At 40.9% G+C, this 26,840-nt stretch overlaps 1 protein-coding gene and 1 long non-coding RNA gene across 3 annotated transcripts in view; one reads left to right on the forward strand and one right to left on the reverse strand.

Annotated features, from left to right (window-relative positions):
• The window catches only part of LOC140063936 (protein kinase C and casein kinase substrate in neurons protein 1-like), a 56,950-nt gene that overhangs the window by 29,395 nt on the left and 715 nt on the right, over positions 1-26,840 (forward strand). Inside the window, exons 2-9 of the mRNA XM_072110230.1 lie at positions 9,221-9,365; positions 11,371-11,527; positions 17,012-17,247; positions 17,348-17,503; positions 20,237-20,412; positions 21,589-21,709; positions 23,642-23,736; positions 26,533-26,627. Coding sequence (XP_071966331.1) covers positions 9,306-9,365; positions 11,371-11,527; positions 17,012-17,247; positions 17,348-17,503; positions 20,237-20,412; positions 21,589-21,709; positions 23,642-23,736; positions 26,533-26,627 — 1,096 coding nt within the window. The 5' untranslated portion in view covers positions 9,221-9,305. The remainder of the gene's footprint in view (positions 1-9,220; positions 9,366-11,370; positions 11,528-17,011; positions 17,248-17,347; positions 17,504-20,236; positions 20,413-21,588; positions 21,710-23,641; positions 23,737-26,532; positions 26,628-26,840) is intronic.
• LOC140063937 (uncharacterized) lies at positions 5,009-9,403 on the reverse strand. Of its 2 annotated transcripts, none has more exons than XR_011847664.1 (3): positions 9,219-9,403; positions 7,705-7,756; positions 5,009-5,134 (listed from the first exon to the last, which is right to left on the reverse strand). It is a non-coding gene; the product is annotated as an uncharacterized lncRNA (long non-coding RNA). The 2 variants fall into 2 exon arrangements; XR_011847665.1 differs by having other exon boundaries at positions 9,202-9,403.

Genomic DNA, 26,840 nt, shown 5'->3' on the forward strand with positions numbered 1-26,840 from the left:
GGGTATTCCAGCAGATGGGGATTAAAGCTTGATTAGATAAAGTATATACTGTACACTAATATTAGTGGCTGAAGTCACTGGTTTACATACATTCTTATGACTAGAGACGCCAGCCTCATACCAAGAAGACAGATTTACTTAAAAGTAGTCATCTCTAATTCTCATAATATCAGACACATGTCCGAAACAGACACTAGGCAGTAATACAGTAAGTGATATTAGGGGAGGATTTATCATGAAGAAAGTCGCAATTCCTTATGCATGACCTCACGCCACCTCCATGCCAAGTGGGCGAGAGGCCAAGTAGGCCTGGAGTAGGTTTTTGTGTAATACTTCACCAGGCTAGACCTGGCAGTACATCGCATATAGTAAAAGGTCGATGCCTCTTACTATATCTGGCATGGGGAACATCAGGAGGTGGGGCAAGACTTTTGGGGGTTATTCGTCTATTAATAATAATTCTTTATTTATACAGCGCACACAGATTACACAGCCCTGCACAGAGCTTGCCAAATCGGTCCCTCTCCCCAATGGGTTTAAAATCTAACCAACCTACCATTATGTTTTGGAGTGTGGGAGGAAACCCATGCAAACACAGAGAGAACATACAAACTCTTTGCAGATGTTGACCCTGGGACTTGAACCCAGGTCCCCAGCCCTACAAGGCTGGATTGCTAAGCGGTACTAAGGGATGGCACTAAGCATCAGCACAGGAGAGTCAGGATGACAACATTTTGGAACCCATCTTAAAAATTCAGTGGGTGGAATTTCTTAATCCTCCTGTGCCAGACTTCGTGTGGATTTGTTCCAAAATACTGTCTAAAAACATTCTGCCACATTTATCAAGGCTTTTAGACCATTTTTTAACAAAGGGTGTGTGATCTCTGGGAAAGGGGTGTGGTTGTAACGGAAATAGTCAAATAATTAAGAGGGTGCACCACACATTGTGGCACACAGTTTAGACTAGCTTAAACTGCGCTGGAATTCATTATTACAGTAATGGATCTGGTGCAGCAAAAACCTAGTGTTGTCAAGCTCTGCACTGTCAGGCCTGCATCAATAAACTTTTCAGAGTGTTTGGGTGACATTATGGATGAGCATGTTAAAGGGGTTGTGGTCAAACCAATGATAACCCTATTGATCACGAGAATGAGAATCCTATTCCCTTGTATTATTGGGGTCAGGGAAGAGATTCCCAACTGTAGACTACACTATTTCAATATGGTTGGACCCTTCAGTGCAATCTAGGGAACTGGTTTGGCTGCACGAGAGACTATTGACTAGGGTCAAGAAGTAGGAGTTCTCCTTATGGAGACTTTTCCAATTAAGGCTGCCCTGTAAGTGTGTGTAGACTTATACCCATTGATGCTCCACTAGGGACACTGAAGAGAACCAATGATGTTGAAACGGCTGTCTACAGTTGAGAATCAGTACTTTCTGGAATAGATATACTAGTTTGGCTTCATCCCTCATCATGCCATTAGTCTTCCTGAAAATTATTCTTGGTGTTAAGGAAGCGGCCTTTCAAGGTAGCAAAAAGAGGCATTTCTTGATCCATCCTAGAAAATGTATTTGCGTATTTCTCAAAATCCCCTATTTGAGCATTAATGGCTATGAGTCTAAACACACTTATGAGGTGGCCTTTGTAAGGAGAACTCTTGCTTCCTGACCCTAGTCAATAGCCTCTCATTCAGCCAAACCAGTTCCCTACACTGTACTGAAGAAACACAACAAGTTAAAACAGCTCTGTCTACAGTTAGGAAACTGTTCCTTCTGGAATAGATATACTAGTTTGGCTTTAATCCCACATTATGTCCTTAGGTTCTTGAAAGTCATGTTTGAAGTTAAGGGGTTGCTTTTCAAGGTAGCAAAAAGATGCATTGTTTTCCTTGTCACATCCTTGAAAAATGTATTTGCATATTTTACTGTATTATTAGTGCAGCAGTTTGAGCATGAATATTCCAGTTCAATTCATTATTTATGGGACTAGTGTATTCAGATATATCTGACAATCCTATAAACCTTTCTCTCCACTGCCTCTCCAGGCAAGTAAACAGAACCTCAGTCCAATGAAGTACTCGTCATACCAGAAACCTATAATCTGCACATTATCCACTATCCAGTGTAAACTGCTTTGTGAGGCTTACCATCACTTTAGATTTTGTTCTAGATATACAACTTGTAATGGTCCTTTATTATATAACTTAGGCACACTGGGAAAAGTAACTCAAATAAACAAGACTGGTTCTAATGGAATGATAAGTGTCTTATCACAAGGGAGATGTGAGAGGAACGTGTTGTCCTACTGATGACTATGTCTTGACCATCTCTATGTTAGTTATGCCTCACTGTCTCCATGTACAGATATTTCCGAGCAGCCACTGTAATAACTAACTGCTGCCTACTCTGTCATTGGAGAAACATTGCCCACACCAGAGCAACATTCCACGAATTCTCTACAAGTAAAGATTAACTTAGTTATAGATCCTTAAAATCTTAGCAAAGCCTTTATTTCCTTCATCATCTTTTTCGTTTACATTTTGTCTAGTACTTCAGTGGAATAGCTATAATCAGATGTACCCATAGTCTTATCTCTTAGGGTGCCCATCTGCCACATAACAAATAACAGGTATTAGGTCTTGCCCATGAGCGAGTGCAGACAGTGAAAATTGCTCCATGCGCTGAATGGATCTCCCCACTAGAACCACAGCATGCCAGTTCATTCCTGTGATCAGAGGTTTGGGTGTGGAGATGATCCCTTCAATTTTCACTGATTGCACTAACTCAGTAAGTTTTATACAGATATACTGATTATAAAGTAATAGATGTATACTTACCAACATTCAAATGCCAGAAATAGGAAGTTTGCCCCTAGGGCATTGATGGCGAACCTTTTAGAGTGCCCAAACTACAAGCAAAAGCCACTTATTTTTCACAAATGCCAATTAAAAGTAACTTTAAACGTGTTGGTGCCCTGAGGACACCAATACAGGAGAAAGAAGGAGAAATTCAGATTTTTATTGTAGTTTCCCTCTAAAGTCTCCTTAACAGGATGAATCACGGGCCTGGAGAAGAGGCTACAATGATAACCGAGCACGGTCCTCATCTCCTTGATTCAGGTCTTGACTTGAATGGTGACCTTTGTGCTGGGTTATGGTCTGGGTCCCCAAAGAGAGGGCTCTGAGTGCCACCTCTGTTACCCGTGCCATAGGTTTGCCACCACTGCCTAAGGCAGTGATGGCAAACCTTTTAGAGACCGAGTGCCCAAACTACAACAAAGACCCACTTATATATCGCAAAGTGCCAACACAGAAATTTAATTTGTGATTTATACTCCCTTCTCTGTCACAGTTTTTATTGATACCAGCTCCCTGAGGACACCAATAAAGCAGAAGATAGTCCCAGGTACAGCTGTCACTTTAAAATACCTGTGTGCACAGCAAGTCCTGGGCTGTCTGGGACTGCAGGAAGATGCCTGAGTCATCTCTGGTGATGGCCTGAGTGCCCGCAGAAAGGACTCCGAGTGCCACCTCTGGCACCAGTGCCATAGGTTAGCCATCACTGGCCTAAGGGAATACCACTAAATGTTGCCCCTTTCTGTCTCATAGAAATAAATCTTTAGGAAGTATGCAAATACACCACTAACAACATTTAAATCAATTCTATAAAAAACAAGAGACTATAGAGGACACTCAGGCACTATGTTGATAGTCCATGAGCTTATCTGTTCTTTCTTCCTTTTCTGATGTTTTGGAGATTACATGACTCCATGTGCATACCAGTGGGTATGAATGAAATAGTCAATGCCACTAAGGAGTGCCCACAAACTTTTTACCTTGTCGTGTAAATCAACAGTTTACATAGACTTACTAGAGAGGTCCAACATCAGAAGCTTAGGATGTAGAATCCAGCAGAACAGGTCATAGTTACACATCTGCCAAGGCAATTAGTTGCAGACCTCAAGGTTTATGACTATTATTTTTGCATGGAAAATAAGTAAGCAGCCAACAGTCTACCTGCCAACATAAAACAAATTGTTCAAGTGACATAGCTGAATGTGCTGTATTAGGAGGTGGGGAATGCTACACATAGCCAGGAGACTTTCTGTTCCAGGAATCTGCCACTTTACGCTGGAAATTATCCCAGCTCCAGGATTCATGAGCCTCTAGTTACCTATGAAAAGCATAGCCTGGATATGCAACTTCCCAAACGTGCATAAACCTTACAGACTCATTAGAAAATACAGCGTCAGCTGTGAAAGTGTTGTCACTTATCTGTAGACTATCCATATCAATAATGCATGTACAATATACCCACAGCAAATCCTTTACAAGATGTTTACATTTAAAATGTAGTAGTTATCCTGAAAGATGAAATTAATATGGTTAAATATGGATGAAATTAATGGAAGTGTACTTATATATTTCTTGTGTGGTCCCCAGGCTAAGTCACGTCCAATGGCATAGAAAATAGATAGACATATGATGATAGATAGATGCCATGATTAGATGCCATGTTTTCATAGATACATTTCCAGACATGCTTGTATCCACAGCAGATGTAGCTAAACAAGCAATACTGACATACATACTCAGGGAACATATGCATTTGTTTTTGGATTTAATCTACATAATCTAATATGAATTGATGGGGAAATAAATACAGCCTAGGGATGTGACACAGTGATCATGGGTTTCACTAGAGGCATAACTGGTGCATGTGGACAATCTCTCCTCTGTTCCCGTAGTGACTCTCTCATGCTGATCAGTCATCTGCACATTTCCTTCTCTTAGAATAGGAGGTCAGTTTTTGGTTGTTCTCTTGTTTGAAGTTTTAATATTCTATGGCACACTAACAGAGGCTATGATAAATATCTAAAAAGAATATTTGATTTGTTAGAATTGTGCAGGATTGGTTGTATTTGAGTTGCACCATTTAGAATTACATTATTGCTTAACTTTTACAAAGTTGTTTTGGGCTGGAATAGAAAAAAAGCTATTTTGCCATTTGTCCTTTTTATTATTAATTTTGTGTTGTTCACCATGCGGAACTAATATCAGTCCAGGCTCACATCTGTTCCATTACTGACCGACTTACACAATATAAAAGTAGTAAATGTTCCGTACAAAAATGTCTGAAAGAAACAAAAAGGACCATTTGATTATTTATAAATATAAATTAGAACGCATTCCAATATTTGGTTGCTACTTTCTTCAGGCTCTTTGCAAAACAAAGACAAACACCATTATTTAAATAAACTTCTTTCCCGGATATCCGGCTATGCAAAGGATAAAACCTACTCAGATGACTTCAAAATATTAAATACCATAACATAGTTTTATTAGATGGATAAATAAATATATGCATTTTTTTGATTTAAAGGGGACCTACCACCACGATTCTACCTCTAAAGGTAGAACGGGTGGTAGGTGGATAAATGGGACGTAAGGATAGCCCTTTTTGGGCTAATCCTTACGTCCCGGCTATCCTTTTGTAAACTTTAATCAGTTGATATGCTAATTTAATTAAGCGGCTACTGGGGCGTGGAGTAGCCGGACATGAGGCTACTAGTCGCGGCTACTCCACGCCCCAGTAGCCTTGTTCCTCCGCCTACCGGGTAATCTTTGGCGCGCAGCTCCTCGTAGCTGCGCGCCCTCGTGCGAATATCCTGCGTTCTGCGCATGAGCAGGACGCAGGCCTACGGGTGCGTGGCCGTAGCTCCGAGGCCGGCGCTACTGCGCATGCGCAGACGGCGGGTGCTCGGACGAGGGCGCGCAGCTACGAGGTGCTGCGCGCCGAAGATTACATGGTAGGCGGAGGAACAAGGCTACTGGGGCGTGGAGTAGCCGCGACTAGTAGCCTAATGTCCGGCTACTCCACGCCCCAGTAGCCGCTTAATTAAATTAGCATATCAACTGATTAAAGTTTACAAAAGGATAGCCGGGGCGTAAGGATTAGCCCAAAAAGGGCTATCCTTACGTCCCATTCATCCACCTACCACCCGTTCTACCTTTAGAGGTAGAATCGTGGTGGTAGGTCCCCTTTAAGTTTTATGAAGTTTTGAATGATACTGGGATATCCACCATATTAGAGCCCATTAATTCCTCCAGCTTTGTCTCACTGGTGGGATTACTCAGGAAGTCCATAGGGCAGTTGCTTGCATGTTGTGACTGTTTCTTATGGTTTATACCCAGGATAAACATCTTACAGAAATAAATTAAATAAATAATGTTTAACAGGGTTCTTTACCACTAGGTAGCTCCATCCCCATTATAACACGCTGCAATCCATATGTATTGCAGTGTTTTCTGTAATGCCCAGGGAATTATACCCTGTAGAGATGTAGCTGTTTACATGTTACCACAACATAACTGTACATCCACATGAGCTGGTACTTATTGGCACATCTGGATGTACAGTTACATCAGGTGATGACCTTGTACAGTGTTATCACTGATCGAGGCTGTGTGGACATTTAGATGGCACTGCCATGGTAGCCAAGGGACCCGGTGCATGTGTCCTGCATGTATTTTACACACAGTTGTGCCCGCAGTGATCACAGGCAGCAAAACTGTCAACTCCCATGGTGGGCAGAAGAGAACTGTGAGCATAGCAGGACTTTGCCTAGCACCATCGGACAACTGTTACATTCTCCGGGTGCTACAATTAAAATTATGACCAGAATTCAGACCTATTTAACAATGCTGTCTGCTGCTGTCTATCTCATTTGATGCTGTCATTCTTATTTAAAAGATACATCTATTGGGTAATGAATGGGGTTCCGCTGTTCACATGTATCTATGTAGTTACACCACATGTATCTATGTAGTTAGACCACATGTATCTATGTAGTTAGACCACATACATATGTGAACATCATTGATATAGGAACTTATTTGTGATGGTTTGCTATGGAGACCCAGCCGTCTCATCTTCCTCAGGTTTCTGTGGCTAAGCATCTACACAGCACTAGCTGGATGGTGAACATCTACTGTTTTTATAATGTGGTCTGCGGTATTTTAAAATATCTTACCAAATCCAGCCAGGGTTTTATACTGATAAATCCGAGTGGTGAATTCCAGAGAGAAATATGTGTCTTTATTAAATGTAAGAAATTCATCCAACAGCTTCTCCTGTGACAAAGGAATTTTGGGTGGTTTTATAAAGAAAGATACTTGTTAGATCACTTTCCACAACTAGTGATGTATTGCAGACTTGTAAAACCACTTGAAGAGAAGCTGCTTGGATAGGTTTTGTCAGAATAATTCAGTCTCGGCGGGGGGGGGGGGGTGGCGACAAATGAGTCTACCACCTCCCAACTCACCCACAACTAAAAGCAGCATTGTGTATGGCACCGCAAAAAAATTACTGCGACACAATTCTGTTGAGTCGCAGTAATAAATCTGATACAGGTTCTGAATCTGCACCGGAGCGCCCCTTAGGTTCAGAATTTTGTGGCACGGTCTTAATAGTGCAGTCGTGACACAATATTGGCATAAACACTTCATAAATACATGTACAAGCAGTTTGGACGTTCTTTTCAGTGCAAAGTCAGACAGAAAACTGGCGCAAACACTTAAATGTGGGCCATGATGTAAAAATCTATCAATAAGCAACTGGAAATCATGGTAAAAGGGGAGTCTGCACATGATGAATACACTGCAAGGCTCCATCACATCTGGACCCCCAAACCAAAGGTCCTACCTTATTTTCTCTAGTTGCTCTGCATGATGATATTGAAATTAATCAGCGGCTCCTGTGAATTATAAAATGAATGCATGTTAATCCTGAGAATTGAGTGAGCTGGGTGTTCCCCTTCCTCCTTTGTACTCTTGCACACCACCTGCTAAGCTGCAGCACAGAAAGGAATATGAATATGGCCACAATATGAGGGTGATAGAGGACAGGGGGTCACAAAATGAGAAGGAGATGAGATGGGAAAACCATCCAGCAATTACGCCGCAGAATCTCAGGACATGTGAATAGTATCACTACAGAGAGGGATATTCCCATCTCACGCAACATACGTAAATATCATTTGGGGGACTGGACAGTACTAAAGTTCTGGTGAGTTAAACAAATTAAGGCAGGCATTAGACGGGAGACGTGAACCAAAGATTATTACAGCTGGAAACAAAATGGATGGATCCACCATTTCACAAATAAGTTCCTATATCAATGATGTTCACAATTCACGTTTGCTCCATTTCTACGATGTGAACTATACTTATTCATCCTCTTTTTTTTTGGCCATTTTTTGCTACAATACCCAAATATCTTTATTATTTTGTATTCTTTGAGGTCCCTACTAGGGCTCCACCTTGCCTAGAATCTATGACTAGGTGGGACTACTAGGAGGCGTGTCTTGTCACAATGCGTATGTCTATTGCAAATGTATGGGGTGAGCTGATGGTTCCATGGTAACCAGCCATTAAAAAAGCTAAAAATAGTGGTCAGTTTGTAAGGGATTGGGTAAACAATGGCTTTCTGTATTGTACTTGGTGGCAGAAATGGTCATGGAAGACAGGGGCCACAATATGAGAGAGGATGGAGGACAGAGGTTTGTAATATGAGGAGAATGGAAGACAGGGGTCACAATATTATGGGGACAGAGGATATGGATCACAATATGAGGGGGGTGGAGGACAGGGGCCACAATAAGAGAGAAAGATGATAGGGGCACAATATGAGGGGGGTGGGAAAAAGAAGAAATGGGAAATGGGAAAAGAAGGAAGAGAGGGGTTACATTGTTCAAGAGATGAGCCACAATGTGAGGAGGAGAGGGGAGGGGGGCAGGTGTGCAGAAGGCTAGAGCATTAAAAGTGTGGGGAGATAAATAAAAGTGGGGAATCAAAAGTAAAGGGAGGATAAAATTAAAGAGCGGGCAGGACAATGGGCGTGGTTTAGGAGAAGGGGTTTTGTCCATCTTCCTCTAGCCCAAACATTGGAAGGTATGAAAATCTACTCATATCCGTCATTGCTTTAAATAAAAACCATTTATCACAGACTTTTTGTGTAAAAAAATAAGAGCAAAAAAAATTGCTAAAAAATAGTTTTTTCTCCCCCGAATTTTTGAAGTAAAAAAAGCACAAGGACCTTTTCCTGCCACTTACAAATCATGGCTATAACATAAACCACTGATGCAATGTCGTGAAAAGCCAGGTTTATGAACAAAGTAAAGGGCTTTGGTTTGGAATTTACCCTAAGTGATCTCTTACAGGTTTAGAACGCCTCTGGTTGGAAGTGATGCAATATTCCTGAAGGATCTCCAGTGACATTCAAGCCAATAAGAAGAAAGCGCAATCATGTCTGTGATATACAGTGAAGTGGCAGTTGATGAGCCAACCAGTGATAGCTTTTGGATGGTAAGAGTAAAGTCTTTGTGTCACAGAGAGTAATCAGAGCCATGTGCTATATAACGACTAGTGCACCTGTGTGACATCACATTACCAGGGACACATTTCTATCCACTGGAAGTAAGCAATGAAACTTCCTATAGAACGACAGCAAGAATAGATCTAGACAACTGTGAGGGATTAATACAGAAAGTATATTGCTAAATTGTATAACTTTTCATTATACAAACCATAACAATTATTTGCAGAAAATTTACAACTTTTTAAAGGAAATCCACTATCAAACTCATTCATGATAAACCAGGAACACTTAATCATTTATCCAGGCACTGTGACTGTGGTAATCTACTTAAACTTATTATCCATGGCCTCCTTCTTTTAAAATCAACTTTTTAAATTATGCAAATCTACTCTAACGGGTTGTTACCAGATCTCCTCCATTCTGTAGCTTCACATGCTTTTACATTGTCTATACACCTCCTCTGCTCCCTCAGCACTTCCCTTCTCCTTCTGCCCGATGCAATCTCACTGCAGAAGAGGAATTTTCAACACATAGTAGTAGGGGGGAAGTGCTCCTTGACACTTTAACAATCTGTAAATCTACAGCATAGAGGGGCTTTGGTAATGCCCCTAAGAGCACTTCTGACTCAGCATAGTATTAAAAAGTTGATTTTAGAAGTAATGAGGCAATGGATAACAAATATGGTTTATCATGATGGATTTTGATGGTAGATTTCCTTTAAGCAATTTTGTGTTATATTTTTAATACTCCTATTCATATTTACATGTCTTCATGGTTACAAATTGCAAACCAGTTCTGTGTATTTTGATCCTTAGCCTTTGACTACATAGGGTTTATCTGCAATCTGTAATCATGGAAAGACAACGGTCTATATAAAGCTGTGTACACATTTGAATGGGAAGATGTTTGGTGATCAAAATTAAAGGGGCTGATCACTTTTTTAAAGGAGTTAGCTGTGCTACATATTGGGGAAAGAACTCTGTGCATCATATATTAATATACTGAGTTCAATCCCCACCACCCCAATCCCCACAGACCCCACTGGTCGTGATCACGGACTGATCTGTGAAACAGCCCTAAGTGTGGGGGGAAGGATATTAGGCAATTTACCAATATACATCTAGTAATAGTTCTGCTCCGCTTTCTTGAGATGTAAAGTGAAGTCTCCTGACTTTTACGTCATCAACAAGACAATCCTGTCCATAAAATGGCCACAGATGGAGGGTCATGTGATCTCTATCTGTCCATGAGCAATCGCACAGGGTCATGTGATCTCTATCTGTCCATGAGCAATCGCCCTGCCAGGACCTTAGCAGTTCTTACCATAAGGTCCTGACAGTGCGATTGCTCATGGACAGATAGACATCGGGGCAGATTTATCAAGTGTCTGAAAGTCAGAATATTTCCAGTTGCCCATGGCAACCAATCACAGCTCAGCTTTCATCTTACCAGTGCTCATGAATATTTTAAAGGGAACCTGTGATTGGTTGCCATGGGCAACTGGAAATATTCTGACTTTCAGACAGCTTGATAAATCTGCCCCATCATCTCCATCTGCGACCAGTTTATAGACAGGAATGTCTGGCTGATGAGGTAAAAGACAGGAGGCTTCACATTACATATCAAGAAAGAAGAGCATAACTATTACTAGATGTATATTGGTAAATAAACTAATAGCCTGCCCCCCACAATTACACACACATTACAAAAACATGAGGTAAAGTGGCCAATCCCTTTAAGATATGGGTGGAGTGACATTTTGACCACTGTGATTTTGAAGTCCAAGGGCCAACATACCCCTTAGTCTGACCATGACATACATGTAAACTACCTGCATATCAATGTATGCAAAATGCTCATCTAAAACTTAACGTAATCTGTCAAAAGAGAAAGTCCATCAATATCTATACAGTTTGTTTTACATTATAGTAAATAGTTAATTACAAAATAAAACTAAAAAATATATATTTGTACTAATTGTTTTACTCAAAGCCAAACAATTACAGCAGCACTGTAAGACGCATGGAAGACGGCTTTCGGCTTTGTGATGACATTATAGCCTGTTTCCAAGACAGAGCCAAGATAGAGAAGCAGTATTCACTACAGATGGAAGAATGGGTACGCAAATGGAAACCAATAGTAGACAACAGTGAGTATCTGAAGTTAAATCTAGAAAATGGTGAAAAAACATTATTTGTGTCATTTCCTTTTAGGCTCAGTTTTTACAGCTCCAAAGGACATGTCTCCTTTATTCTTTGGTTCAGTATAGGCACAAAGGATACCAAACTTATACAGGTTTCATTAGGTGTTTTGATACATTTTAAAAAATATTAAAACCTATTGTACAAAAGTTTTTTTTGTAGTTTCTCCATCTTTCATACTTCGCTGTACGGAGCTGTGTAATGTGTCATTTTCTGTAAGCTGATGTTTTCAATGATAGAATTTGGGAGACTGTATGACATTTTTATCACATTTAAGTAGATGTGTGTAATTGTGTTTCAAAAAGTAAACAAATGGCGTTTCAGACATTTGGGCACTATTTTCCGTTGTGTGGTTCAATGTTGGAAATAACTATTTTGTTATTTTGAAAGATCGGGACTTTTAGGTTCGGCGATACCTGTTTATGATTTTATTTGTTTACTTCTATATCACACTATTACAGAACTGTAGCAATGACAGGTCTTGGACTCCAGGCTTTCATACAAACTGATTGTTGCTCTCCGATGACGCCCAAATGCTTCTGAATGCTGGCGCCAATTAAAGGGTTAACACGTGCGATTGTTGCCAGCAGCGATAGTGGGTGTTCCTGGATGGTGTTTGTTGGAATATGAAGCAAACACCCAGCTTCTAATGAAAGCACCAGCCAGTAAACATTCTCCATGCTCCCTTAATGGACTTGTGACGTAAATTTATGAACATAATAAGGGATAAAAAAATTTGTTTATATGTGAAGCACTATTACAGAATGGTTCAAAGAAAATCAAGTCTAAGGCGGTGCAAAAATGGAATGAGGATTTGGGGAAACAAGTAGAGTATGGGGATGTATGGAAAGAAGTGCTACAGTCACCGTTATGAGTTTCAAAAAATGGCAGTCATAGAATCACCCAATTTTTTATGATTCATAAGTTACATAGGACACCTGCATGGTTACATTAAATAGGTTTTCGAGAAAATGATCTATGTTTGAAATGTCACAGAGAAAGGGAAGGGTGGTATCACATGTTTTGGAGATGCCCAAAACTATTTAACCCCTTACTGACATGTGACATAATAGTATGTCACATGCCGGGTGCGGGTGCATGGAGAGGGCTCACGGGCTGAGCCTTCTCCATTGCCGGTAAGTCTTTACTGCATATTGCTATCAGCACAATCCCCATATACTGCCATACTGAAGTATGGCAGTATATGATAGGATCGTACAGACAACCTAGAGTTAAAATACCCTAGAGAGTCTGAAAAATAGTAAAAATAAAAAATAAAACAATTATAATAAAAAACCATAAAAACTCAAATCACCCCCCTTTCCCTAGAACTGATATAAATAAAAAATAAACAGTAAAAATCAAACACATTAGGTATCGCTGCGTCCGAAAATGCCCAATCCATCAAAGTATAGTAACGTTTTTTCACTGCGTTTAATAGCGCCAAAAGTCAAAATGGCACTTTTTTGCCATTTTAAAAATTTTTTAAAATTCTATAAAAAGTGATACAAAGGTCGTACAGTCCTAAAAATGATAACATTGTAAACGTCATCAAAAGTCGCATAAAATGGCACCACCCACAGCTCTGTATACCAAAGTATAAAAAAGTTATTAGCGCCAGAAGATGGCAAAATCCCCCAAAAAATTTGTACAGGAGGTTTTAATTTTTGGAAATGTATGAAAACATTATAAAACCTATACATATTTGGTATCCCCATAATCGTACCAACCCAAAGAATAAAGTAGACCTGTCACTTGGGGAGTACAGTGAAAGCTGTAAAATCCAAGCCCACAAGAATACGGTACAAATGTGTTTTTTCACCAATTTCACAGCATTTGGAATTTTTTTCCAGCTTCCCAGTACACGGCATGGAATATTAAATACCACCATTTTGAAGTGTAATTTGGTAAGCAGAAAATAAGCCATCACACAGCTCTGTACATGGAAAAATAAAAAAGTTATAGATTTTTGAAGGTGGGGAGTAAAAAAATGAAAATGCAAAAACGAAAAAGGGCTGCGACGGGAAGGGGTTAAATATTGGGAAGATGTATTTAGTTTAATAAATGAGGCATCTGAAATGTCATAAGAGAAAGATCTGCGGTTACATATTATGGGTTATTTTGTAGGTTAAAAATTGAGTAAGGATGCTAAGAGAGTAATAGCTCAAATACCATTTATGGCTAGAAAGGTAATACTAAATATGTGGATTACGGATATGCCACCAACAGTTGAATTGTGGAAACAAAGGGGCTCATTTACTAAGGGTCGCAGAACGTACTTTAGTCAGACTGTTTGTCTTTTTCGGGGATTGCATGACTTGGACAGGTATTTAAGAGGTGTCTGCGCAGCTGTGCTGGCTTCCAAACAACACAAATTAGGGCGCGTGCCATCGGATTTAACTTTCACATTTTGTTGCAAGCTAATGCACTTACATGCACCACTTAAAAGATGGTGAACTCTGTCGGACCTGAATGGGGAAGCGACACATGTAGGATATCGGGCGCACAATTTTATTGAATTGCCGCACTGTGCATTATTGTTGGACAATGCACTTTCTGTGAACTATTGCGGACGGGTAAGTAAATAAGCCCCAAAAATTTTCCCTGGCGACAAGAGACGGAGGAGTGTCGTGGTAAGAAATGGTATAACTGGTTGCATTTTTTGAGGGTGGAGGGGGGAATCTAGGAGAGAGGAGTGTTTTTTTTTTCTTTTTGTCTGTGGTCTATTTCCCCAAGGAGAGGAGGTATGTTGGTTATGTGTATAAAAATACAATAGTGACAAAATATAAAATGTAGATAATGTTCTTGAAGGGAAGAATAATGCTGCAGGAGAGTAAATTGTATACTTTTGCTATTTTATAGGAAGATTGTGATTCAGTGTAATTTAATATGGAAACGGTTTGTGTAATCATGTAAAGTAGTAAGTATAATTTGCCTCTTTATGTAAAGGCGTGTATTCTTCATTTTATTTTCTGTATAAATAAAGTATTATTTATCTAGTGGTTTATTAGGCCTATTTCTGATGTCAGGTTCTCTTTAAATGTAATGAATGGAGGCAGATTAACCCCTTCGCGCAATAGGACGTACTATTATGTCCTGGTGCTGTGGGGTTGTATTGAGAGAGCTCAAGGTGTGAGCTCACTCCATACACAGCGGGTGTCAGCTGTATAATACAGCTAAGATCCCCCTGTTACTGCCCTGGTCGGTGCTGGCACTGATTGCCGCAGTCATACTGTTAACATAGCTAAAATAGCTGCCGATGGTCGCCGCCATCTTGCATTTGCCACATCATCCAGTGACATTATTGGAGGGTGGTGATCAGTTGGCATGGCAGCCTACAGTCTGGAGATTTGTAGGCTTGCCATGTATACAGATGCAGATGGCAGGCTATTAGGGATCATCAGTAAAATTGCCAAATACTGCAAAAAAATTATTCCCTGCCTTAAACACTTTGGTCTCAAATTAAATTAAATGATTAAATTAAAATGCCACTACGTACCACTAACAATGACACCCTACATAGGTCAGTACACCAAAGGGTGAAAAAGTTATTGGCCTTAGAATTTTTTTTTTGGTCAATTTCTACGCACTTGGATTTTTTTTTACAGCTTTCCAGTACATTGTATGGAATATTAAATGGTGCCACTAAAAAGTACCATTTGTCCCACAAATAACAAGTTTTCATACAACATAAAAATGAAAAAGTTATCACTTTTGGAATGAGAGGAGTAAAAAATAGAAACGCAAAAATGGAAAAGGGCTGAGTCCTGTAAGGGTTAAAGGAAATCTGCCATTGGAATCAGGCATGAATGGTAATATTATCATAGTTCTTATCCATGACCTCCTTCCTTTTAAAATCCTACCCTCTCTGTGATCTGATCTCAGGCTACTTGGTATAATTTTAAAAGTTGATTTTAGAAGTAAGGAGACCATAGATAACAAATATAAAAAGATTTATTAAGATAGAGTAAGTGCCCCTGATTTATCGGGCTTGATATTGATAGGGCTAAGTGCACATACTAATAAAAGGCTCTTCCTAGCAGTTTTCCAATTATATCACTGATGAAATCATAAATTTAGTGGAAATGACCTAAATTCTCTGTGACACTGTGGCATTTAGCGGTCCAATCGACGGAACTGTCTTTGGGTGGGGCCATCCAGGCACTCCTCTCTCTTCTGCCTGCTCCCCGGACCGCCACTCCCACAATCGCCAGCTCTCGTGCTTGCTCGCTAGATGCCGACGGTGACTTTAACGCGCAGTGTGGCACAGCATTTAGTTATGTTCCACTAAAGCTATGATTTTGAAAGTGAGATACTTGGAAAAGGGTTAGGGAGAGTCTTTCATTAGCATGTGCAACTAGTCCTTTTTTTACCCGACAGGTGTCCTTTAAGAGACTTGAGTGCAACAGTCCTTGGATGTTGTGTTGATTATGATAATAATGTTCATACTACACAAAACAACTGAATAGCAAAACCCCATAAGGGTTATGCCATTGGCTTATTTCTGTGAAAAATTGCAAACTCAAAATAAATCCTCAGATATCCAGTCCCAAGAATCCATAATGTGATATGGATTGAAGCTGCAATACCAAATATAGACAGTAGATGGCACACAGAGGTGATCAGGCTGTATGGGACACATGCAATCTAATAGAAGCAATATTTCACAATAATCATTGCATTGGGCATGTAGAAAATCTGAGTGTTCAGTCACCCAACTGAGAGTCCAGTTCAATGTCATTTATGAATAATAAATAAAGAAAACAAGTTTTAACTGGAATCCTCTGTAGAGACTTGACACTCTATAGGAGTAAGGTTGCATTCAGATCGCCATCTGGGGGGATATTTCGGCCACATATACGTCCCCACAGACAGCAATGGCGGCGGTAAGTTGCCAGAAAGATAGAGAATGCTCTATTTTTCCCCCCTGTGTGCAGCCGTGCAACGCTATTCTCTATGGAGGGGGGTGTCACCTCCTCCTCCTCTCCAGTGCACAGTGGTATGGCCGCACAACTGGGGCTGGGTGGGCATACGGCTGTGTGAATCTCCTGTATGGCTACGTTCACACGACTGTGCGGCCATACACACGTCCCCCATTAACGGCCATAGCCACAAATAATTGCAGTATTATTTTTAATGGAGAGGGGACGGGTCACCAGCACGGCTCACGTATGCAAACCCGGCTATGACCAGGCAGGCATAAGTTCGTGTAAATGTGGCCCAAAGATGTTGTTTTTTAAAAAGCATCTAGGCTCGACAAAACCTGGCTCTATGCAGCTCATTTATATATGATTTTAAAGGTAATTTTTCATAGGTAAAGGGAAGGGTTTTAGCATAAAAGAGACAAGCTAGAAAGGAAATTTCATACCCTCCCTGAGGCGGATGGTAGTTTGGTGGTGTAAAATCTGGTGACAGGTTCCCTTTGATCATAGGTCCCATGTATGGTTCGCTCTTACGTGCCTGGCAGTCCTTTATGACAGCTACTGAAAAGCTAAGTGAGTTGCATGTACAGATCCAGAAGACCCTGATGACAGATGACACAGAGAAAATCCGTAACTGGCAAAAGGATACATATCACCGCAAGATCTTTGGTGGGTTCAAGGAATCCTGTGAGATAGAAAATGGCTTCCACAAGGCCCAAAAACCATGGGCTAAAAAATTCAAAAAGGTAAATGAGTAACTGTAATGTATCATACATGGAATGGAAACTGAGGAGCAAACTGCTGTTTTTATGGAGACTTCTTCAGTGTTTGCAACTTTTTTCACAGCTTGAAAAAGCAAAATCCTCTTATCATAAAGCCTGCAAGAAGGAACATTTAGCAAGTGTCCGAGAGAACAATGGAAAGATAAACCCAGAATTGTCCTTAGAAAAGCAAAAGAAGCTCACAGAGGATCATGAAAAATGTAAACAGGATAAAGAAAAGGTAAGATGGACTAAAGCACGTATAAAACCTTAAAACAGATAACCTGAGCACCTGTGTGCCTGCCTACTACAGGGCATGTAGGTCACAAACCAACTCAAAGATCAACAGACATGACTATAAATACAGAAAACATAACAGGGAAGGAGGGCAACACGATGTCCAGGAAAAGAGGGTAAGTACCCCAACCAGCGCACTTTTATGCGTGTTACTTCACCCCCAGGGCCACCAGGGCCCGGGTGCCTGGGGCCTTCGGCTTGCGGGGCCCTATATGAAGATCCGCTGTCAGTCTTAAAAAAAATACAAAAAAAATCTATACTCACCTTCTGGCTTCTTCTCTCCAGCCTACTCCGTCTTCCGTCCTACAGCCTATGATGTCATGCGGCCGCATCACCCTCACGTTATAGTGATGTGCCTGGGCCGGAAGATGGAGCCGCAGGGTTGGGGAGAAGAAGCCAGAAGGTGAGTATCGCTTTTTACATTTTTTTAAAGTGGGCCCTGCTGTTGATATTATGATTATGATATTATGATGGGGAATGAGAGCGGGAGGGGGGGCCTTATGTAAGGTGGGGTATCTGGGGTGGACATTTCATTAAGAGGGGGCATCAGGAGCAGACATTTCATTAAAGGGAGGCATCTGCTGTGGACAATTCATTAAAGGGGCATTTGCGGTAGACATTTCATAAAAGGGGACATCTAGGGTGGACATTTCATTAAAGGGGGCATCTGCTGTGGACAATTCATTAAAGGGCGGCATCTGGGGTGGACATTTAATTTATGATGGGGTGATTTATGCAAAAGGGGGCATCTGGAGTGGACATTTCATTAAAGGTTGGAATCTGGGGTGGACATTTCAGTAAAGGGGGCATGTGCTATGGACATTTCATTATAGGGGGCATCTGCTGTGGACATTTCATTATAGGGGGTATTGACTGTGGACATTTCATTAATGGAGGCATGTGCTGTGGACATTTCAGTACAGGGGGGCTCTGATGTGGACATTTCAGTAAAGCTGGGCTTTCCTGTGGACATTTCATTATTGAGGTGCAGCTGCTGCTAGACATTTTATTTGAGTAGCCACTGCATTTCCTACCCTATGGCTTGTACTCCAGTCAATAACTTTTCCCAGTTTTTTTTTTTTTTTTTTTGGGGGGGGGGGGATTAGGAGCTTTGGCTTATAGACGAGTATTTCCAGTATGAGGGGGAGTTCAGCTGTAGGGCACACAGAGACCGGGCCAGGTGCAGCAGTCCAGATATCCTACACCGTCTAGTTTCATGCAGGGAATGTGATTGGCTTTCCTAAATAGATGGGTTGTAAGAGCACAATTGTCTTTCATCATTAAATTACTGTTATTGAGGATCTACAGGATATAAAGTATATAGAGGAGCACATAAGTCCTAACATCTGGGTACATGTTGGTTTGGACGCTGGGAGGGGGCCATGGTCGTGTAAACAGCCTGGGGCCCATGGGACACTTAATTCGCCACTGACAATATGTCTGCTGGTAGCCCTAGTTTGTAAGGGGATATATTGCAATACCACTCCTCCTGACAAAGCCATGGGCGAAACGCACCTCGAGGGTGTCTCTCCTGGGCATCGGGTCTCCACCGCCTAGCTCTCTCACTTCCCCTGCTGTCTCATTTAGTAAGTACATGTGCCATTGTTACATTGTAAACTCTACCGTATTTGTTACACAAATGCCTATAGACTAAGTTTTATTTATTTAAAGGGACAGTGCAATAAGAAAATATAATGGTATAGCAGCGATAGGTGCAATTTTTCCTATAAAAAGAAAGTGAAATAATATAGATTTTCCACCCCAAACTCATCAGACCCTGGCAACCCATTTATGCTTTTATCTTGTTGTTTTGTGCCAAACCCTCCTTTTTCTCTAATACAGTATGTTTTTTGAAAAATAATTTTTGTGTATGTAAAAATATATATATAACTATTTTTTCTTAACAATAAAGAATTTTGTGGTCTACAACTCTATAGCCACCCAGATTTTCATTTATTTGGTGCAGTCTTCGGACAATATTGTCTGAGTAATAAAAGATACATTGGGGCAGATTTATCAAGAGTCTGAAAGTCAGAATATTTCTAGTTGCCCATGGCAACCAATCATAGCTCCCCATTAAAATATTCATGAGCATTGGTAAAATGAAAGCCAAGCTGTGATTGGTTGCCATGGGCAACTGGAAATATTCTGACTTTCAGACTCTTGATAAATCTGCCCCATTGTCTAGGGAGGGATTATTTTTTGGATGATGCAATATCAAGGCTGCAGACTAATTTCTCCATCTATATATATTGCATATACAGTACATAAGAAGTGGATGGATGGTCCTTTCTCCTGAAACTTTCTGTACAACACAGACTGGTTTTAGAACTTTGTTTTAGGGAATCAAAACTCATGGAAATAGTTGACTTTTTGTAGGAAGCCATAGATGGCTTGAGTCACTCTAGATAGGTGTTGGTTCATAGAGTAATGCCATCAGTGGGGTTACCAAGTATATGATGTCTGTTAGGGAATATGGACAATAGTTGTCTTTAAGAGATCCAGGACACACTGAGAAAGGTTCACTCTCCACAGAAAGTAAATATTCTGTACGCACGTGGTAGGTAATGCCATCTCAAACCAAAGTCCTCCAAAGCCTCATGGGCTACAAAACAGCACAGTACATATTGCAAAGTTGGATCAATATTATATAATCATTTTCCTTAATCAACTGTAGGTAAAGCAAAGATATGAAAAATCCTTACAAGAAATCAATAAATATAATCCGAAATACATGGAAGAAATGGAAACCGTTTTTGACCAAAGCCAACAACAAGAGCAGAAGAAAATATTATTTTTCAAGCAGGCCCTTCTCTCCATACACAAACACCTTGATATCACCAATAATGAAAGGTAGGTGATCTCTGGAGGATCTCTGACTTGAAGGCGTGTCTGAGTTTAAATGCATTTCAGCCCTGGAGGGTGGAGCTATCAAAAACAATAGAAAAAATGATACTTACCTCCTCCAGTGCTCCTGTTGTTCCCTTGGCCCCGGGGTCACTGCCTTGCCTCAGTTGGTTTCCTATTTGTTGGCAGTGATGGGTGACAACACAGGACTTCTTTGCATGTCCATGAAAAATACAGACCAGTTTTTACTTGTGAAAACGTTGGTTTTCTGTCCTTGTGTTTGTGAATTTCCAACTGTATAGTTTTCAGAGCAACTCCTTGAAACACTTTTAAAAAAATGAGCTGTCAAAGGACTGAGTCTGTACCTTCCTTGTATATTTTAAAGGGAACCTGTACTCCCCGTAATCCCACACAGAACCTTATAGCTGCCCTATAAGGAAGGGGGTCTCCGGCATACAGTCAAGCGACCCCGCTCCACCTTTTCACCTCACACTCTTAACCCCCTACCTGACGTCTTCATCAGCATGCGCGTGCACATTGTGGAAGAGCATAGCGCACTGAGGATTACGTTATTGAGTAAGAGGCTGGGTTAGGAGTGTGAGGGGATGAGAGGAGGCGGGACAGCTTGATTGTATAGCAAAGCTCCCTGCCTCCATGACTTTAGCAAGGGGGTACATAAAAGAAGAATTCTTATTTGAAGATTGGTGGCAGCTATACACTATATACAACCATCAATGGAAGACTCAGAAAGTAAGCTATAAGGTACTTTGTGGGGTTTGTAGGTATGTGAAGGTGCTGACAGGTTCCTTTTGACTGAACTTCCTTAAATCTTCCCACTCATAGCAGAAGGGATTCAGTTTCAATACTAAAGCAGTTACTCAGGGGGAGGGGCTATGCTGCATTTTGTGAAGAGATTTCACACACCACTAAACAGGAGTGCTCCAAATCCAGCTACAATCCTGGAATATAAATTTCACAGTCCTGATGTTATTAACAACACACACATAGTTGTGGTTACATGGCTATCCGGGACTGTAACCTGCCACTGTCTGCAGTTTATATGTCATAATATTTTAACTAACATTTGGAAGTGTCATACTACACTTTATAAGAGAATTCTTAACACAGACTGTACAGATAAAGATTGCATAAATGATAATCTTTGCTTTGCTATACATGTAGTATAATGACGGTTTATGGTGACTTGAACCAGGCCATTATGGCTGTCAGTGACCAGGATGACCTGAAGTGGTGGAGGAATAAACATGGGCCTGGGATGTTAACGAACTGGCCTCAGCTGGAGGTGAGATGTCTTATGAGCTTGTATTTGTAGTATACAAAATAATAATATAAAGTAGTATAAATCATATAAATAATGAAACCATCATAAAATATTTATTGAAAAATGTGAAGGCACCTGTCCTCCGTTAGAAAGCTAATCACCAACCTTATACTTCCATGGTACTGGCAGCAGTTTATCACCCGATCAGATGTAGATCATAGATAGGGTTATGTAGAAGATAGGTTTTTTGGGGACATTTATCAGTGCTTCTACGCCAGTTTTCTGGCAAATAAATACTTTTGTCATATGTCATTAAAAGTTCAACCTCCTACATGTGTTTTTCAGTCTCATTGTGAATATTGTGGAATTCTCCTCCTCTCTTCTATACATTGAGTCAGTTTCAAACTGGTCCTGAGATGCCTAGAAGTAGTACAGGAAACTAGCCACCAGCTCATGGTTATTAAAGTAATGGTTGTCCTTGCCTTCTTCATTACCGATATATGAAGACATACCGTATATACTCGAGTATAAGCCGAGACCCCTAAACACAAAACTAGAAAAACCTATTTACTTGAGTATAAGCCGAGGGTGGGAAATGCATTGGTCACAGCCTCCCCAGTATATAGCCTGCCAGCCCCCTGTTGTCCTGTTGTATACAGCCTGCCATCCCCTAAAAATGAAAAACTCAGTACTCACCATTCTGACGGCCTGGGCAGCTCCGCTTCCATCTTCATGTTCGCGGCAGCTCCGTCTGCAGCGCCTCTTCTTCTTCAAGCCGGCGTTAGGACCGCGACATCTCCGTGCGCACGGCCCGGGCGGCACACAACTGTGACGTCAGCAACTGTGATGTCACAGTTGTGTGCTGCCTGGGCCATGCGCACGGAGATGTCGCAGTCCTAGCGCTGCATGCGGACATGAGGATGCAAGCGGAGCTGCCCGGGCCGTCGGAATGGTGAGCATTGAGTTTATTTTTTTTATATACCCGAGTATAACCCGAGTGGAGAATTTTCAGCACAAAAATTGTGCTGAAAAACTCGGCTTATACTCGAGTATATACGGTAACTATATAGAGAAATATATATGTATATCGGTATTTTATGCATGTAATGAAGACAATTGTATGTGGTATTTATGATTGGAAAATCCAGTCTTTATAGTTTTCATGAGCTCAAATCCTATCTGAGACACATAATGACAATTGGCTGTGATATTTATACGCATCGCAGTGTAAGTGCTGAATGGAGACTGTCCCTGGGTTTAGAAGTGAAGGGGGCATTCCCTGCTATGTCTGATAAACTATTTGTTAATAAAGAAGATGCAGAAAATTTTATGTAAGATGCCAACATTTTTAATCACATAGTATGAGAAAAGTATTTATTTACGCTATAATTTTATTATGGAGAGGCCTTTTGATGAAAACTATATGAATTATATAACTGTCATTGCTGTAAACACATTACCCAGGAGAATAAAGTTACGAAGGTGAACAGTTAAAAGTGGAAATAGACAAAAGACACTGCATTCCCTTTTTCCCTGTCCACTTTGTGGCCTGTTTTATGGAACAGTGAAAAACAAGGAGAGTTGACATGTGATGTGGAAGATGTGCTATTTCACTCATAAACAACTTCCTGGGGTCATATGATTTCTTAAGTTTAAGAGGAAGGAGGAGGAAGGACCTAACCTCTATCTCACAAATAAGGATGGCTGGCAGCTCAATACATGAAAAGTATAGTAAGAAATGTAGTTTAACGCCCTAAGAGATATTCACATCCCCAGAAAGTGACAACTTTTCTAAGCAAAAATTGGTCCCTAGGCGGCCCTCCCCATATACAGCACTGAGGGAAGAGCAGCAGGTTACATTACAGGTAGACAGCCCTTTGGAAGAGTACTATGTATTCTATATGTACTATGTATTCTATAGATGCTGATTTCAGGTTCAATATTCATCTGTAGGAATGGAATCCGGATGTCGAGCAACAGATAGTAAAAAAGAAGAAAGTGAAAGAGGAAAAAGTAAAGCTGTACAGTGTGACACCCACTGAAAGCAGGTAAGATCATAAAGAATAGAAATACAGCTCAGCAGGTGCCTCATATTGTATCAAAGTGTAATGTTTTCTCTAGATCCCTCACGAATACTAGAAATGCACTCATTGCACATACCTTGTATGAGTAAGCATGGGTATAGACTTCATGACAGTGGAGCATTTATTATCTGCTTTCTGCCTTTTTTTGGTGGAGTTTTTCTTTTCTTTTTTTTTTTTGTTGCTGAGCCTTGTGTGCCATATTTATTATGTTTCAGCAACACAATATAGTTTCTTTTCCAACATGCAAGCTTGTTGTTGCTCAATTTGGGCGCAGCTTTTGAATGCCAACACTTCTGCATTTCTAGTTTCCCAGCACTTTTTTGGCACGTTATTTAGTGCATAATTATACCAACAAAAAGCAAGTCTACCAACTTCTCATACCCTTCTTGAATGTAAATTGACTAGAGGTATTGGGGAGATAAAAAGAGGGAAAGAGTGCTAGCTAACGCAAGATTATCCATGATAGGTTGGGGGTATGTAAATAGGTGAGGTTTAGTACTCACTTTTTTTGGCTGTGCTGTTTGCAGGCACAACACTGGTGTAGGCCCATGTGGTGAGTGGCCGCTGCCTCATCTTCACCCTCATCCAAGGGTTGGGTATCAAGGAGTAATAGGAAGGGTAGGTTGCAGGCTATAACCCCCCTGGTAAAAAAAAAAAAAAAAAAAAAAAAGAGACGTTCGTGGGTTGCAGGTACTCGATAAGAAGGGGTTTCTTTATTCGGTTGACAACGCACTTCGCACTATACAAGTGCTTCATCAGGTATATTTTGTGGATTGTGGAGTTATTCTGGGGAGCAGGGACAGAGCAGCTTTAGGGATACCTGGATGCAGTGCCTTCATCTTCTCCTGGTATGGGTCCCCCTTCTGTCTACAGTAGCCGCTCCATATTCCTGCTCAATTTCCGTGGCTCCTGACTCTTCGTCATGGGTGAGATCTTTCTGGTTTATTATCTTTTGATCTGAGATCTATCCATTGTGTATTGATGTAAAATTGTCTGTTTTATTACTGCTCTCCATTTCTTCTGGTGTTATGAGATGGAGTGTGGCTCTGGTCTGAAGTACTTTATGACCTTTTATTGAATATATTAACTCCTTAACGCTCTGTGCCGTAGCTCTATGGCGCAGAGGTGCAGAGAATGTATGAAGAGAGCTCACGGGCTGAGTCCTCTTCATACAAGGGTGGGGGTTGTTGCATATTGCAGCAAACCCCCACTGCTAATAACCGCGGTCGGTGCTCGTCTTCCGCGCCGTCTTCTTTCTTCTGCTGGGCGCCGCCATGCTTTACCCCGGGGCGGCGCCTAGTATGACGTCAGCAGCGGCGCGTCATACTAGGCGCCTGCCGGGGAAGATCAATGGCGGCGCCCGGCAGAAGAAAGAAGACGGCGCGGACATCGGGGGAGCAGCGCAGCACATCGGGGCCACCGGAGGGTGAGTATATACGTTTTTTTTTTTTTTTTTTTTTTTAATGCTGGGCTGGGCTGGGCTGTAATGGTAATGTTGTTGTATGCCTTATGTTTATGAGCGACAGTTTTCCTGCTATATACCTGCATGTCATAAGAATTTAAATTAAAAAAAGGACCATGTTAAATTCAAATCTGTTTTTTTTTAAATTTTTACCGGTGTTTTGTATGCGTTGGAAAAGGGGTAGTCTTATACGGCGAATATATCTTAAACTCTATATTTTAAACAGGAAAGTAGGGGGGTCGTCTTATACACCAGGTCGTCTTATACGCCGGAATATACGGTATATTAAGACACAACCCTAAGGCTTTTCTTACATGATGTGTCCATTCCCAGTTACAAATCTGCCATTAATAACATTCCTTTTTTACAACAAATTTACATCCCTTCATTGGTTTCAATAAGAACTGTGTAGTACTTGAATGGCCTGAAGGGGTGTAAATGGCCTGTAGCAGCAGGGCCAGATTATGGGGTGGGTCCAGGGGCCCCATTAATTCTCTGAACTGGGCGGAGAGCCAGAACCGGGGCGGGGAAGAGGAGGCAGTATAAAGGCATATTACCTGGGGGATGAGGAAGCTGTATATAGATTTATAACTGGGGGTGAGGCTATATATAAATGTATTATTGGGGGGGAGGAGGCCATATAAGATGTGGGGACCCCCACCAATCTTACTCCGGTTCTGTGTAGCAGTGCTGAGTCAAAACCCCTGTCTGTGTGTCTTTATCTATTAAGGTTCCAGCCAGGGATTGTGTATAACTTTCTACTTCCCCTGAAGGTAAAAGTAAAGGGCACTATATATGTCTGCAGCTGAATATTGGCAGAAGTTCCCCATGTACTAGCTCCATACTGTCAGCATGTTTGTAGCAATGAGACCTGTCAATCAGGAACAGAGAGCCATGACAGTGCCACATTACTATCAATGGACTCACATAAAGGGAGTTGAATAAAAGTTTACGAACTGATTTTTTTTTTCTAAACATTGCAGCGATGGAAAATGAACTTAGGGATAAGGGCAATGCTATTTAATCATAGTTTTTAATAAAGTATTTATTTTGGGTGGGTTAATTTGCAAGGCAGGTGCTTTTACAGTGGTTTTATTAGAAATGCGAACAAAATGACCCAAGAGGGACTGGGGCAGAAGTTTCAAGAGTCAGTAGAGAAAGTCAGAATGTTCAGACAATGTAAAATACATTTCTTCTAAATAAGGAATGTTCCAGAGAATTGCATGTTTGCTTGGTATAACGATTAGATCTGTGTCCTTTATATCATCATACTAAAAGTCCTTTTATCTGGTTTACAGTATGAATAAACCACCAGTAAATGTCCCTGGAGTGCGGGTACGAGCGGTCTATGATTATTCAGGACAGGAGTCGGACGAGCTCAGTTTTAAAGCAGGTGACTACCTGAACCCAATAACATGATGCTATGTCTATACTGTTTTACTGTACATCATCGAGTTAAACATTAAGCACCATTTGCCTACCATCTACTTTGAATGTTCCACAAGGTATGTTAAAAGCTGGAGCTTTGTGGTTTTCATTTTCTGATAAAAGCAGACAGACAAGCTGAGCCTCCATAGAAAACGGCTTCAGGTCACATAGTATTTGT

The sequence above is a fragment of the Engystomops pustulosus genome, chromosome 6 (assembly GCF_040894005.1).
Source record: "Engystomops pustulosus chromosome 6, aEngPut4.maternal, whole genome shotgun sequence".
NCBI classification, from domain to species: domain Eukaryota; kingdom Metazoa; phylum Chordata; class Amphibia; order Anura; family Leptodactylidae; genus Engystomops; species Engystomops pustulosus.